We start from the raw sequence: 17,359 nt of genomic DNA on the forward strand, positions 1-17,359 counted from the left end.
TTATTTGTATTTTTTCTTTACAAAATGTGTATTTTTATTTTTGACAGCAATGCTTTTTTTAGGATTATGTTGCAATCTTAGAGCAGCCATATTTTCAGTATTTTTTTTTAATGAAATGCGTAAAGAAATTGAGAATACGGTCAAGGATTAGGAGTAAATGTAACTACAGTAAGTGTAATATTTTAAAAACTGTAACAAGTAATAATTGACTTTCCCCCCTATTGTAAACATTTTTCACAAGTCAAAAAGTTTCCAAGATTAAAGATGAACGTCAAAAAAAAAAAAGGGGGGGGGGCCTTTGTGGTCATTTTTTTTTACAAGAAAACGTTTAAGATAAAAAAATAAAATGGGAGTCATTTACATTTTTGTCTGCATTCTGGCAGCAGTCACCAAACTTTTGTCCCACAGAACGATTTCACATCAAAACTTATTTTGGCAGTCGTAAAAACAAAATGATTAAAAATGCAACTCACCCTTATACTGAATGTAGGATTTTGTAATTAGTTAAAAGCCTGCAATTATTTCTTTTCCAAGAGTCGGCTGTACTACTACAAATGTTATGGCAAATGTCGCTTTATGACAAAGCGGCACTTATGTCATGATGCTATATGAATTGTTACCACACAAATCGTTTTCCGTACATGATTGGAAGAACAGACTGTTGAGTCATGTTGACTCGTTGACGAATCGACTAGTCTGTTTAACCCGTTCAACCAATGAATGTATCATTATGACGACTTATCATGAAAAAGAAACACCCCCTCTCCCCCCCGCAGTTATTTTGGAGAAGTATAGATGATAATAAATAACAGTAAATTACAATGTAACATCAATGGTGAGCTATTTTTCCACCATAACCCACAGGCTACTCATGTAGTTCTTCGGAGATACACGGCGCTTGCTCACCATCATGATCCCTGCTCTTACATAGCGCTACACAAAATAAAGTATTTACAATTATACATCTTTTTTCTACCAAAATTTAAAATGAAAAACAGATCACTGGAAAATGCAAGAGAATATACTGTAAATTAAATGTGGAACAACAAAAACAAATTAAGAAATCAGCATTCAGATAACTTTTCTATAGTTTTAATTATGGAACAACAAGAACAATAAGCCAAAAAAAAAAAATTAATAAATCAGCATCCAGATAACTTTGATAGTTGTAATTAAGACCGCCATTGAGAAACACCAAGTGCCTTAAAGTTTGAGGAACTGATCCATTTTCTTCTGTCTATCTGAATATGATCTGCCATGTTTTGGAGACAAGTCTATGGGATGGGACTGAGTCATTACATGAGCAGCAAGACCAGTTCCATTAGACCAGTGCTGGTCGATTTTTTTTCTGTTACGACCCCACCTTCCCCAGGAAGAAGAAAAAAAAATGTTCGAACCCCCACCCCACCCAGAGCCCCCAGGACTAGATCTCAATATACCATTGTATACAAAGGATGATGTAATACAGTGGCGCCTCGGTTCTCGAACACAATCCATTCCAGAAGGCTGGTTGAAAACCAAAACATTTGAAAACCGAAGCACGTTTTCACATTACAATGAATGGAAAATGAAATAATGCTTTGCAAGCCTAGAAAAAAAATATACAATATTATATATATATATATATATATATATATATATACACACACACACACACACACACACACACACACACATACACACATTTTGTAAGCGATTTTCTTTAGCTTTTCCTGATAATAAACTGCATGGTAGAAATACATGTATAGTTTTAAATACTTTGTATAATTAAGTCATTCAAGAAATATTTATTTCATTTTTATTTATTTAGTAGAGTATGCTAGGCTAGGAGTGCATTGCCGTATCTGTAGCGACTCAGCCCCCGGCCTTGTAAAGCTTTTTTTTTTTTTAACAAAAGTGCAGAATAACTTTAAACAACCAATAATGAGGGGAAAAAACAGTTTTTTTTTTATTTGCACAGAAAGTATGTAACGTTAAAACAATTTTAACTTGCAACTTGAAGTTGGGTTAATGGAACAAAAGGGGAAAAAAAGCAATGCAAAACAATCATTTCAGATGTCTTCGGTGGGGGTAACTCGCCCCTTTTTCACAAAGAACGAATCTAATGTCATTTCTTTCTGCAGTCTTTTTTGCACTTTTCTCAAGTGGCTCATAACATTAAAATTTTGCAGTGCTCTGCAGCATTCAGCTTTATTCGGGTGATGGACTTCTACACAATTATGCATGTCGTTCCATTTAGCGCAGATAGCTTTAATATCTGCACTTGAGACATCCTTTCTGCCTTCAGCCTCATCAGAAGACATCTCCCTTCCTTGCCAACACTATCCCCAGCTAACTGCTGCTTGTTCACGAAAATAAGGAGCAACTTTTCGACTTCCTCCAAGATCTGTGCCCTCTGCTTGGTCAACAGGGTTGCACCTTTAGCAACATCACTTGCTTTAAGGGCATCCTTGTGTTTCAGAATGCTGCCGATCAACGATTTCATCCCGCCATACTTCTTCGATAGCTTAGAAACACGCACACCAGATTCGTGCTCGGCAATCAAATCCTTCTTGAAGTTGACAGTTTTACGCACCACCTTCCTTTTTTCGGCACCAGCAGTTCCACTTGCCTTCTTTGGAGCCATGCGGTTAATGTTGCTCAATTTGAAGAAAAAAAAAAAGTCACTACAGTACTGGGAAACATCCGGGAGCAGAGGAGTGTGTGAGTCAACTGGTTGCGCGAGTTACGTCTTTTCCTTTTTTTTTTTTTTTTTTGGGGTGGGGGGGGGTTCGTTCCAAAGCACAATAACAAATCGGCATGGGTCAGCTGATCGGGGTGTTCGAATACCGATTTTCGTTCAAAAACCAAAGCAAAAAAAAATCTTGAAATTTTTGTTCAAAAACCGATTTCTACGATAACCCGAGGTACCACTGTACTTAGAAACATACAAGAAAGTACAAAAGAAAATATATAAATTAACTTGAAATAAAAAAATAAATGTATTAATGTTTGCAGTCGGTAACAGAAAATAAAATGCATCAGTTTCCATGGAAAATGATGGGCGAGGGAGGGGCGGGGGGTGCTGAAGTTTGGCAACCACTGGTTTAGACCATGAGTCTTGTCTTTGCAACTAGCCAATCATACTACAGCATCTTTAAGATTCATCCCTCCATAGAAATGTAAAGCTAATTATTTTGGTCTTGGAATATTAGGTGGTAATGCAAGTGAAATGAAAATACTCTATATTCTGTAAAACTAAATAACATACCATAGTACTTTATTTCCATTAAGTGCAAATAGTCTGGTCCAAGTGGGGTTTTGGCCAAATTGCACAGTGTGTGGGGGGTCTTTCTAGACTTGTGTGAATTTGTTGTTCATTTGACTGTATGCAATGAGTACTGTTCCTCACCAAGCCAGTGCGGCTGGGCTTGGCGCTGATGGAAGAGGCCACAGAGCTCATGGTGCTGATGGAGGAGGCGCTGGGGCTACGCTTCAGGCCCCCAGGCGTGGCTATAACCTTGCGAGCACCCACCTTGGCCTTGGCCGGCGTGGTGGAGGGGAAGCCGATACGCATGACCTTGTGCACCGGAGCGAATAAGCCATATCTGGGCTGGCAATGGAAGTACCTGCAAAAGCGACAGATGAATGAACCGTTGAAATATAGGGGTGCATTGACTTACCGGTTTAATCCGCTGCATAACAAAACTTATAGCTCTTATAGAAAATAGATTTCCTCCATTAAAATTTATTGAAATTCCACCGAAGGGCGCAGGCCATGCTGCCATAACTCAAAATCCATGAATAATTGATACCCAACCCAAAAAGGCGTAATTTAGGCACTAATTTTTATTTTAAAAAAAAGGTTATTGTCTGACTTAATGTTGATCCTTCACCCTCAGTTCACTCTAGCTCCTTGGCACCAAGATAGTCCCAAAACACAAATAATGGATGACAGATTCCTTCCAAAGAATGCATGAAATGAGTACATTTGTAAATATGCAGGGGAAAACCGGAATATGTTCCACTTTAAAGGATGGCACGGTGGAGCAGCTCTGAAGTGTTGGCTTCAGTTCTGAGGTCCAGGGTTGGATCCCTGTATGGAGTTTGTACGTTATCCCCATGTCAGCTTGGGTTTTCTCCCATAACCCAAAACTATGCAACATTAACTGGAGACTCTAAATTGCCCCAGGGTGTGATTGTGCATGCGCCTGTGATTGGCTGGCAAACAGTTCAGGGTGTATCCCACATCCTACCCATTGAGTTGGACCCTCGTGAGGCTAAGTGGCTAAGGAAATGGATGGACTTTAAAGGAAAATAGTTCTGCAATAGATTACAATATGCAAGAAAACTTAATTTGTGTCAGTTTTTATACCTTATATAGATTCAATGTATGCTTGAGCAAATGCTTTGAGAGTAAATTTGTGTCAAATTTCTCAGTTAAAAAGTAATCATTCTTGATTGTTACATATTGTAGTTTCGAGAGATTACTTTTGGGGGTTTATTTGCTAAAACATAACATTATATGCATTCTCACACATGCACACGCTTCATTTTTGTCTGCCAGAAGTCAAATCAGACTAAACCCCTCCTGTTTCAGGTCCGTCAGAATCACCAAAATTATTTAATTTTAATTTTGCCACAATAATGTGAGAGAATTTCTTCGAGAATTTAATATTTTCTTTAAGTTCAAAACTTTGAATACATTTCCTGAGAATCGAGCAGCATTTCTTATGAACTGCATAATTTGGGTCAAACGTTTTGGGTAACCTTTCACAAGCTTCTGACAGTACTCAACTGGGCCTCAGTAATGGCCTATAGCAATACTTTGTGAGTGTTCTCATTTTGTATGTGTGTTTATTTGTACGGTTCAATAAACAGCTTAGAGAGCAACAGCGACTGTGGCTCTCATTGCCCACAAATATATGAGAGTTGCAGTAAGTTTCTCAATTTTTTTCCCCAAATCACTCGAGTGACGGCATGCCCAAAGCTTGCCTGGAACTCGAGTTTTGGCTTACAACACAAAGCAGCCTAAAAATGACAAAGTGAAGGCTAGTGATGGAACAACCCCCAAGTAGGAGAACGTGTAAGTCAAAGCAGCCCTGTATTTGCCACAAGATGACATTTATAGACTTGGAAAACATATGTTGTACCTGGTTCCTGCTACTGCGCCATCATTCTTCCCCAAAGGCTCATCAAGCTCCACACCACACCACTCTCCTTTTGCAAAATCTGTGTCTCCGATGAAGCGCACCACTCCCGCTTTTGTTCCGCCAACCTGATGAAGGGGGGGGGGGGGGGGCGACCAAAACCTCAAACTAATATTCTGTGAATGGGTGCTGCATTAACCCCCATCTATTAGGAGTTCACTGTAATCTGCTTTGCTAAACTCAAATTCCAATTCCAGCAAAGCACCAGAAAGGAGAGTCAATGCTGAGCAGACTGCGGTCAAATTGTCAATATGGAGGATGGGGGAGGGAGTCTTTATGAGTTTCAGCTATTTACTGAGGTTTACCACGAGAAATCAGATGTTGCACTTTCCTAAAATGACTGCACTGACAGCCATTTAGCTAACCCCTGTTCTCCGCTTCATCACATCAAATGGTTTATATGTGCAAGTTTTAAGCTTGTAAGCTTTTTTTTTTTTTAAGGGTGCACATTGGAAAGCAGCATTTAAGCAGGAAAAGTAACTTCACATCACACCGGTGAATTTTATTTTTGTTTTAGGGATGGAAACAAATGCCATAAAAACCCTGATTCCTTAGTTCCGTGTTTGTAATAGAACATTTATGTGTTTTTTTTTTTTTGTCATCAGCACTTACATTGAAGACAAATGCTCAAACCAATGCAAAAGTGCAAGCAACCGCTTACCTTGTTAGCTGTCACAATGTTGGCACAGATGTATTTTATTGTTTCCCCTCACCCAATTGATTGTGACTTAGGCTCAAACGTTACACATGGGGGAAAACGTCTTTGCACAATATAATCTTAATCCGAGTGTTGCCCTGAGGCGACTGATCATTTATTCGGACAAAGTTAAGATACTTTTGCTCATAGCCACTGCCTTTGGGTACAACCACATCATAGCTATTGCTCTTCGTTGGTTTGCTTTTCTCCGCGTCTTATTGGGGCTGGAGGACTAGGCACCAAATGTGGGAAATTTTTAAATTTAAAATTTTCTAGGAGAACCGGTTCCAATCAGTTCTGGATTCCAAACCCTATAAACTTGCGCACAACAGGAACAAATAAGGTGTCTTAACTTTGTTGAAATGACTGCTCAATCACCTCAGTCCAACACTTTGAATAAGATTATATTGTGCAAACGAGGCTTTCACGATGTGTAGCATCTTACGTGCTATGAGCCTCAGCCTTCACCGCGCAGAACTTTGTTGAAATCGAGTGAGTTTGAAAGAGTGAAACAATAAATATATGCCAGCATTAAGACAGCCAACAAAGTTAACGGTTGGTTGGAATTTTGCACTGATTGTTTTATTTTAGTCTCCAAACCAAAGATTGCACCGATGACAGGGTGGTGGGGAGCTTAACATTGAGTTAAAACTTCACTAGAGCATTGACGTCACACAGAATTGGGACTAATTCAGAAACTTCTCACAATATCACTAATACTAACCTTCCGCCTCATTCAATGTATGCTTAAGCAAATGCTTTAAGAGTAAATTGTCAAATTTCTAGATTAAAAAGTAATCATTCTTGATTGTTACATATTGTAGTATCTAGAGATTATTTTGGGGGGTTTATTTGCTGAAACATTATATGCATTCTCACACACAGGTAGTTAAAGGAATCAGCGTTTTAAAGCACTGCAGATGGTGAGGCATAGACACACACACAAAAATAAATTCACTCGATTGTCTTGAAAATGGATGTTGAATAGAGGACAAATTCAACTCATCATAATGTATAGCCGTTATGCATTATTCGCTCAAGTAACTGCGTCTCCATATCCCCTGCAATTTCATTTATTCTTCTTATTGTGGTCGGCCAAAGCGGGATGTTTTCAACCTTTTTTACTGCAGTGTCTCCAAAAAGTTTGCTGCAAATGTACGGCGTCAGGTCGTGATCAAAACAAGAGCTCATGCAAGAAAAAGATGAGCCAAAAAGTCAAGTACAGAAGTGGTTTTTCGAAATACGACAGAAGAAAAAGAAAAAAAATCATTTATTACTCATTCTTCACGGCCCGGTACAAAATGGGTCTACGGACCAGTACCGGTCCGGGGCCAGGTTGGGGCCACTGTTTTAAAGCATTTGGATGCACCCATTGAAAAATAAATTTATAAACAAATAAATAAGATTGGATTAAATTAAAAGAATCACCAGTGCAGTGTGAATTTACTTTTCATACCAAGAGTTCTGGTGCATATCCATCAAAACAAAAAGCTACAAGCTCAAAACAGGAAGTTAAAACTTGCGCACATAAACCATTTGATATGATGAAAGAGCCCCAAATAATATTGCTAGATTGAACTTTTAGCCAAAACATTTATTAAGTCATTTGGGTTAGTTCCACCCACATTGACTTTTAGTTCATATGTTATATTGTTACTGGTGATAGAAGAAGAGCCAAAAGGTAATTTAAGTCTATGATCCAGGCTGCTAATGGATGTTCAAAATTTAGACACACTTTACATAAACCACGCAAACATTTTTGACACAGCCCCTAAAAGAATCAGAATAGAGAATCCTTCAGGTATTGAAATAAGGAAACGGAATTGCTCAAAATCAAACGATGCCCAACCCTACGTACAACAGTAAAGCTCTCTTTTTCTATCGGAATGGACCGAGCACTAAAACAGCGATTAACGGAGGACCTTCCAAGTAGTGAATTGGGAATTTTCCAAGTAGCGAATTTCAGATGAGTGGGGAAACACTACAATGACCATGTTAACATTTTATAGCTACTTAAATAAAAAAAGAATCCAAAATTTACCAACACACGGTCCCCCATCTTGAGTTCCCGTTCCCCTTTCTTGATTGAGCCGCTCTCTGACAGATTGGCAGTGGATTCGCTGTTGACGCGCACCAAGTTAGAAGACTGGGCTGTTTGAGTCACAGATGGACCAGAATTTGAGGACTTCTTGGCTGCTGTGGTTTTGGCCGCAGGTATGTGAGAGGATAGGCTGCCCACGGACGGGGTAGGGGAGGCGGCACGAGAGGGCGGCGCCGTCTCAGTGCCGTCGCCTTCGCTCTCGGTGCGTGACAGCTTGGACGGACGGGTGAAGATCCCTCGCAGGGCCTCACATTGGAAATAGCGCACGCCTCCCACCGAGCCATCGTTCTTCCCGATTGGCTCATCCAGAACGATCCCAGCCCACTGTCCTGGAGCGAACTGGGTCTCTCCCAAAAACTGGATGTAGCCTGGTTTAGTCCCGTTCACCCAGACGCGCTCACCCATCTGGAAGCCATCGCTGGCATCCTTGTTGTCTTCCACGCCGGTGGTTGATTTGTCAGCTGTAGCAGCTCTACCTCCTGTTAAGAAACAAGACAAAAAATAAATCAAATAAAATACCTGGAGAGGAGAAGCAATAGGCTGAGGAAAAAAATGGGAAAATTTATAAACAATTAGGTTTTTTTTTTTTTTAATGTACTCTGAAAAGTAGCTCAAATTAAAAAAAAAAAAAAAAAGAAAATAAACCTGACCGATATTTGGGCTGTACAAATATGGACAAAATAAGATTACACCCAAAAAAAATTTAGTGATTTAGATTTCCTATATTTAAAAACTAGGGTCAGTTGTTAGTTTTTTTTTTTTTTTTTTTAAACAAAAAATGTTGTTTATCTATATTAGACTAGTATTTGAACACTTTGGAGGGAACTGAAACTCCCATGTTTCTCAGCGACAGCCCAGAAACCTGTGTGATCTAGAGAAGATCTGTGTGGAGGAGTGGGCCAAAATCCCTCTTGCAATGTGTGCAAACCTGGTGAACCACTAGAGGAAATGTTTGACCTCTGGAATTGCAAACAAAGGCTACTGTACTAAATATTAACATTGGTTTTCTCAGGTGCTCCAATACTTATTTGCAGCTGTATCACACAAATAAATGGTTTTAAAAAAAAAAAAATCATCGTGATTTCTGGATTTTTCTTTTTAGATGATCTCTCACACAGTGGACATGCACCTATGATGAAACTTTCAGACCCCTCCAAGATTTCTAAGTGGGAGAACTTGCAATATCGCAGAGTGTTCAAATACTTGTTTTCTTCACTGTATCTCTGTGCTTCCGTAACAGAGCGGGATTTTTTTAGGGTCGATCGGGAAAGATCAGAACCACAATCTTAGCAATCCATCCATTTTCTGAGCCACTTAAGCTCACAAGGGTCACGGGAGTATTGGAGCCAATCCAGGCTGTCATAGGGCAAGAGGCGGGGTACACCCAGAACTGGTTCCCAGCCAATCGCAGGGTACATGGAGAGAGACAACAGTCGCACTCACAATCACACCTCGGGGCAATTTAGAGTCTCCAATTAATGCATGTTTTTGGGATGTGGGAGCAAACCAAGTTCTGGAGAAAACTAACACAACCTCCACACAAGCAGGGCCGGGATTTGAACCCTGGTTCTCAGAATTGTGACGCCAACACTTTACAGCTGCTCCACGTTGCTGCGAAATAAAATTACTTTGATCAATAGACTTCATACAGATCTGATCACCTTGATTGGTATCAGTCGAAAATTAGCATTTTATGCTGATCAGATGATTTTATCAATGTCATTGATTGGTTTGGCAAAAGATATTTACTCCGTGTTTCCATCGTGTAAAGTATCTTTGCAGTGAGGGAAGTGTTCGAGAGGATGATGCAGGAGATAGGCTTAAAATGGAAAACAATGAGTGGAGTGGAGACCTCTAGCAGGAAAAGATGAAAGGAACTCGCTGAGTTGAAACTATTTGGAGCTAAAATATAAAATAATGTTTTAAGATTTTTTTTAAAAGGTCACTATTGCATTTTTTATAACATTTTATAAATTCAATAAAATACAAGGATTATTTATTTTAAATATTTATGAGACATGTCAATGACTGGTGGCAAAATTGATTTTTTTTTATTAAAAAAAAAGTCCCATTGAAGACATAAGATCTTGAGCCAAGATTTATCTAAAGATTAAACCAAACCAAGTTTTTTTTACTAAAAAATGTGGACTTCTGGCATGTTATTTTCTTGCCAATCAGAAGGACAAATTCATAGATTTTGGTTGTTTACTTTACTTAAGTGCCTCTGAATTGAAATAATTACCGTCTAGATCAGTGATTTCCAACATTTATAGAGCCAAAGCGCATATTTTACAATTGAAAAATCCCACCGCACACTAAAAAGGTAAATGTCACTAAAAATGGATAGATTCATTATTGTATGTACTTCCTCCCATCTAATAGAATAGGATTTTTTTTGTTCTGTCTGTCATTGTTCCTCACTGGCATAAATAGATGAATAACGATACATTATTTCTTGGAACAAATGTTTTTTTAGCAATTACATGAAATTGGATAACTTTCCACGGTACACCTGAAGAACGCTCACGGCACACTAATGTACCCCAGCACACTGTTTGGGAATCACTGCTCCAGATTAGCGAATGTGGTGTTACCATGTGTAGTTTTTCCCTACCTGTGCCTGGGTTCGTCTTGGGTGCACCTGTGCCTGGGCCCTTGGCTATCTTACTGGGCCCTTTGAGCATGCTGGCCTTGGCTGAGCTCATGTTTTCTGATATGATTAGCTGGACGTGTGAGGCCGATGTCCGTCAATGAGCGGAGTCCCAACACAGACCATTTAAGACAACAGGTGAAGGCTCTTGGACTGTGATTTAAAAACAAAAAAGAAAATGGTCGACAAAAAAAAAAAAAAAAAAAAAAAAAAAAAAAAAAAAAAAAAAACAAAAAGGGAGTAAGGAGTGTGGGGGGAAAAAATAGCTGGTCTTGAAGAGGACCCTGAAGGAAAAACAAAAAATACTTTAAAGGCCATTTGATGACTTGCCCCAACACCTCCAAAAATACCTCTCTTTTGTACAGGGGCTATAACATATGTGGACACAAAGACTGTCAGGGATCAATTTTGAACCGGCGTCCACTTTTTTTGGTATGTCTTATGCCCAACATTTTACCATATCAATTATAAAACACAAAAACAGAGTTCAAAAGGGATTACAAAAATCCTGCATCTCAGTAGTAAGTAATAGAGTTTAGACTTAGCAGGATATGTTAAAATCAATGAGAATGGCATCAATCTAGTAAAAAGTGTTTATATTTTTTTATTGGACAATTATAACTATGTTCATAATGAGTTTGTAACTGTCATGAGAACATGTGTCTCCACCACATTTTCACGTCAGTTCCCTGCATAAACACGCGCATGTCTGAACAGTCATGGAGAATTTGCTACCATTCCGAGCCCAAATCATGCATGTGTGAGTTTTTTTTTTTTTTTTTTTTTTTTTAAAGGGACAGTGGGGAGAGATTTCATGGGGAAGTTTGAAACAGTTCTGATAACAGTTTGTGTTTGCTTTACAAAGAAAAAGTGATTGCGTGGGTTTTGGAAGAGTGATGAGGGAATGTGTACTTTAACTTTTTTTAATGCATTCATTAATGACTAATAATCCATCTATTATTGTTAGAGAAGCTATTAGTACATTTTTAGAATTGTAGTTCCTAATTCAACAATATGTTAGTACTCTTGGACCAGTTAAGAAATTAAGAATGCCAACGTGGCCCTTGGATCCTTCTATTTTCCTTTATATGGCCTTGGCAGGACAATGTTTAAAGCCCGGGGGGTGTCATCCCTATAAACATTCTAAAATAGATATTGTAATGAAAAATACATAACATTATTCACTTCAATGTCTATACAGAAAAAAAAAAAAGTGAGCGGACAGCGCGTCATCCATGCACAACATTGCGCAATTGAGTGTCCCTCGACATCCAAGTGGTCGCCATATTAGTCGCGTCATCTGTCCTTGACGACATCGTCACTTCTGCCGTTGAAAACTCGCAGTGCCTGCTACTACGGAAGCCGAACAACAGAGCTATTCGCATTTTTCCGACGCCCCTTCTGACACCGAAGTTCTTTTCAAAAAGGACAACACCACACAACAGAGTGAAGTTACCGGGGCAAAATTACACTATTGTTTCGAGCCATATTCAGATGATATCCGATCACGGCCAAACCACATCCCGTCCGATCTACTCCCGCGGAGGAGATGAGCCATCGCAGCTGGCCGGTGTGGCTTATGACAGAACCGAGCAGTGCTGCTTTAGTCACAGTCAAACCAGAGCGCTTTATGCGCGCACGCGACTGAGTAACGCATTCTCGGCTGGGTTCTTCAGAGACGCCCCCGTCGCAAAGACCGACGCGCAGCCTTCGCAGAAGCTGTGACCGCCGAACGCGGCGCCTCAGCCGGTGTGGCTGAGTTTCAGCGCCTGTGGTGGCATATAAGGAGGAGGTTGACCCTAGCTATGTTGCATTTAGGGGTATGTTCAAAGTAGCCGCAGTACTCGATGAACACTATCGAGACATTGTTGGCTGGCCGACGCGCACAGACACATTTCATATGCGGATCTTTTGTTACGTTATGAGAGAGACAGATTACATGGTCCGTCCCAAACTAATTATTCCAATAACCCACAAAGCTCTCGTCCTCTGCACCCGTGCAATCCATTTTTCACAACGAACCGGGTCTCTTGTAAACTTATGAAGGCTTAATCCATTCTCCCGAGTGTTCAAGCAATGTCCAGCAATGCAATGAGGCGGCATTTTGGCTAACACGAAGGAACAACGAGCTACCTTCCCGGAGGTAAAACTACTGGAAACAAACGAGTCCACTCCGGGGCGCCTCTGTCCTGTACGTCACTTCCTGCTTCTTCTCAAAAACAAATCCCTCGAGAGGATTTTCATGGCGGGAGTTACAAAAAGCTGTATAAGTCAAAATCATGTTTTGTGGTGAAAAAACACATGGGACCATATTGGCTGTGGGTTTTTCATTAATAATATACCAAAAATCATCCGTTTGACGACACTTGAGCTTTAAACACCACTGTACTAGAGTAAAGACGTCTTTGAGTCATGGGCAGTGTGTTTTTGTTTTGAGAGGCATTCTGTTCCTGTGAGCACAGCAGAGGCCGTGTCACAGACCTAAAAATACCCATCAAAAGGGCAGGCGATACACTGGCACAGCTAATGCTTCTGCAGAGGTCTCCTGGTGGCATCTGCGACCTGTCATCACATGGTCAACGCAGCCACTTGGACTTTTTTCTTTGGGCCAAATAAAATGGATATTTCTGGCTGGGAGCAGGAAAATGGATTACAGGGAGGTCTGTGGGGGGAAATAATCCGATTTGTCAGATTACCACACAGCAAGCCTTTTGGATTAATGTTTGATTTTGAAGGTCTTCACCTATATCTGTCTACCCAATACAGATTGATATGTGCAAAGAATTTTTTTCCCGTTTATTTTTGCACAATTTGCTACAATCTAACAAGGACTTCAACTTTAAAATTCATAACTGTCGTTGAATCATGAACCACAGAACAATCAAGGTATTTCCATCGGTCTCTGTTTACTACGCATTTCTGTGACTCCTCTAGTCTGTGTATCTGTCGTAACTTGCTGATGAGATGTGACACAGGGACAACTTTAGAGGCCGCTATTTCCTCATGCGCGCAGAGACTGTGTTGACCTCACTGCGGCTATCTCGCATGTTGTAGACACGCAAAGGTGTTGCTACGGCTGGTATTGGCTAGGATGACACAAGGTGGAGTTTCCTGAGCACATTTTGGGGTTTTGCTAGCCATTCATACTTTCCTTTACATAACAAGGAACAAAGAAACAACAATGGTGACCAGAGAACAGTGCTTGAACAAATAAACGACTGGATACTACATATATTCCTCCATCCATCCATTTTCTGAGTTGCTTATCCTCAAGTTGGTCACGGGAATACTGGAGCCAATCCCAGCTGTCATCAGGCAGGAGGTAGGGTACACCCTGAACTGGTTATTTATAGCTAACGCACACAGGCACGGAGAGAACATGCAAACTCCACCCAGGTGGGGCTGGGATTTGAACCTGGGTCCTCAGAACTCTAAGGCCAATGCTCTACAGCTGCTGTACGTTTATGCTACAAAATTGCTCAAGAAGGTGGCGGCGTAGGTGGTATGTGGAAGAGGGAGAAACGGTGAGTAAGTAATCACACCATGTGACTAAAACAGACCAATCACGAGAGATGATCTCCAGGGGTGTTTCCACACAGCAACTTTGTTTTACCTGTGTGCGGCGGTGCTGCAAGGGGCAATGCGTAGATCATGTGATGCAACGCGGGCGTTGCCAACCGCATAAGGAAAACAGGCCTTAAAGTCAGTGACATTTAGATGTCAGTTCCATGAACGGAGCAATAAACTTGCTCAGCTTGTCGTGTCCCCAACGTGGGTCTCGGGCATTAAAATTGACACTCTGGTCATGGATTTTTGCACAAAGGCAGTGATACAAGATTGGAAAAGAGGAAAAGACAACAAAAATTCCAACAATATTGCAAGAGTGCGTGGTACCAACTTCTACTCAGTTACAATAAACCGCAAAAATTCCTGTAATATTGATAAAACAAGTGACAGCATCGCTCTGTAAACACCTTTGTTCTTCCCTCTAACATTGTCTGATAAAGATTGAGTCATTTTACCAAACAAGATTTTCTTATTTTCACAGATGATATTTAAGAATCTTAAAATGTTAGTTTGACAAAAACAAAATTGCATTTGACCCACACACACTTTGTCAGTCAAAGGAACGAAAGACTGTCATCATTAGTGACCCAGTTTATCTGGAGTGCTCCAGTTTTCACACACTTCTTTCAGTTCTGCACAGCCTCAGGTCATTGAACCACTGCGAAGAACATTGACTCGCACCACTTAAAACTGTACAACATTAACGGCCCATTGACTTCATGGTAAATCACATATAGAATCTGAGATCTGGCACATTGAAGCTATTTTGTGTTACGTGCAACCACCCAAGTGAAATGATCCATTAGTCTGGAGACTTTCCCATTGCCATCATGTTAATCTTCTCACCACACGCTGATCTGTGGCGAGGGGATGGCAGTGGGGTAAGCTAAATGATAGAGCACACAGATTTACCACTAAATTGACAATTCAAGGTTGCAACAACCAATCAAGCAGAGTTATAAATTACAGTCTTTTTTTGAGTCTATCAATTAGTTCACCACAACACATCAAAGTACAGCATAGGAGAAGATGGCAAAAATCCTCATTCAAGCAATTCCCAATGTTCTGTCTGTAGCTCTGCCTTGGTCATTAAAGCCTTCGAAGAGAAACAGAGCAGTGTAATTGCGGTCGGCTAAATGGCCAGAGAATGTAATGACCTGGATAAGAAGCATATTCAAAGACATCCAACTACATTTTTCCTTGACAGTCTTAGCACACCTTTCATTTAGAAGTAGGCCTGGAGATTAAGGAGTTTCGATTAGTTTTCATTGCATTAACAAGACAAAGAGGAACATAGAATATAAACATGTGATGCCTAGCACTGGCTTAGGTATCAGTGCATCTTTACTCATACTTGCATGAAATCTGCTTGTTTTAGTAGGGATTATTGTATTCAAGAATTCTCTCTCCCCCCCCCCCTCCAACTAAAATTTAATGTCCCAATAAGACCCAACTTCCACTTTCGTAAATTTCACACACGGAACGTTTAGAACTTTGTGGAACCCTACAAGTTTCCAATTATAAAAAGTACTGCTAGAAAAATATTGATTTGTTCCATCATTTTTAAATGTACTTTGATGAAAGGAACAAATCGAGGGGAGAACGTTCGAGGAGTCAAACTGTGCGATGACGTTGACACCTCGAACTGGGAAGCTAACGGACGCCGCCTGTCTTTGAAGAGGAACTTCTGGTCAAACTAAAGAAAAAACCTAACCAGAAATCCCTCCAATTACTTGTAAAAATCCATGAAATACTACATCCACCCACGACAGCGTAGGCATGACGGCGGGAAAGCGTAAATCGACGGCGGCCAAAAGTGTCTACAATGTCATTGACCGGGAGGGAGCTCTGGGACTAACTTTCCCCCGTGCCGAATAATAACCTCCTCCTCCTCCTCCGTATAACACCGTGTGAGTCAAGGCTTCACACTACGGTTTGTTAGCCACTAAAACTCGCGGACGAGGCCCAAGTGACAACCGGTAGCTACGTTAGCCATTAGCCGACCTGACGCCTCAAGTAAAGTCGATTTACCTGGACAACGTCAACAACCGTCCAGTCGTCTAGGGCGTTGTTCGTTTATACATGTATCAATTAGAATTATTATTGGAGGGGGGGGGCGATAAAAATGACTTGACAGTGAGCGAGTTCTGACCTGTTGACGAGTGCCGTGGAAGGAGTCCACGTCTTCCCAAAGACACAGAAGATTGATTTTTTTTTTTTTTCGGGCTCCTGCTGCTTCGACTTCTCACTCAGGAAATAAATACTATACCGGCGGAAGCTCAAGGTCTGCGACAAAATGTGGTTTGTCCAAGCGGCGATCCCGTAGGAGTGTTCAGACTTGAGCGTCGCAAACAGACTGGCTAACTATAGTACAGACGTAAGATAGAGGAATATACGTGACAAGCCATCTGCGTGTGAATGCGCGGTCAGTTTCCTCCACTCCAACAAACATTATATTATTTTAACATATTATTATATAGAGCACATTGTTCCGAGAGTTAGTGAATTCTCACATTCAATATTCGTGGAGTGTCTGATGGACCAAATACAGTATGTTGACTTCATTTTTACAAACGCAAAACAGTGGTTTTCTTCAATTTCAACAATTATAAATATGGTATTTGGCTTAGGTTAATTATAAATAGCATTCAAATTAATTAGATTTTTGTTTATGCCCAAAATGCTGACTAGGCAATCTTCAGAGAGTATAAGGCAACTCCAGTAGGACGAACGCGATCGAGTCACTTGAGTCACTGACGGTGCAGGCATGGTGGGTTCAGTAAAAGTAAATGCAATTGTTGTCAGTCTGTCTCACTGTCTGAAGTCAAATCAGACCTCAAACCTCTCCTGTTTCAGGTCAGTCTGGATCATCAAAATTATTTAATTTTGTTAAATGCCACAATAATGAGAGCGAGACGATTTCTTAGAGGATTTCATAATATTTTCCTCAAGGGCAAAAATTTTCATACATAAAAATCGCTATGTTTTTAAAGAACACGGGCAGCCCAGATGAAGAGGTCTGGCTTGGGAAGCTCCCGATAGGTTAGCTGTACATCATGTGAGTTCATCGACAACACCCCGCCGGGGATGTATTTATAGGCTGCTTCCTTGTTTAAAATCATGGGAAAAATCAAAAGAAATGGGCCAGGAAATTG

At 40.4% G+C, this 17,359-nt stretch overlaps 1 protein-coding gene across 3 annotated transcripts in view; it reads right to left on the minus strand.

The window, feature by feature from the left end:
- Positions 1 to 16,876, minus strand: part of clip1a (CAP-GLY domain containing linker protein 1a) — a 54,313-nt gene extending 37,437 nt beyond the window's left edge. The window contains exons 1-5 of one of the 3 annotated variants that reach the window (XM_061818631.1): positions 16,357 to 16,876; positions 10,602 to 10,790; positions 7,928 to 8,466; positions 5,133 to 5,257; positions 3,392 to 3,608 (exon numbers count right to left, since the gene is read on the minus strand). In XM_061818631.1, the coding sequence (XP_061674615.1) occupies positions 3,392 to 3,608; positions 5,133 to 5,257; positions 7,928 to 8,466; positions 10,602 to 10,692 (972 nt within the window). In that variant the 5' untranslated portion in view covers positions 10,693 to 10,790; positions 16,357 to 16,876. Of the gene's footprint in view, positions 1 to 3,391; positions 3,609 to 5,132; positions 5,258 to 7,927; positions 8,467 to 10,601; positions 10,922 to 16,356 lie in introns of all 3 variants that reach the window. The other 2 variants (XM_061818629.1, XM_061818632.1) reach the window with 2 other exon arrangements.
- Between the last annotated feature and the right edge of the window lie 483 nt (positions 16,877 to 17,359).

Source organism: Syngnathoides biaculeatus, chromosome 4 (genome assembly GCF_019802595.1).
Source record: "Syngnathoides biaculeatus isolate LvHL_M chromosome 4, ASM1980259v1, whole genome shotgun sequence".
Taxonomy (NCBI): Eukaryota; Metazoa; Chordata; class Actinopteri; order Syngnathiformes; family Syngnathidae; genus Syngnathoides; species Syngnathoides biaculeatus.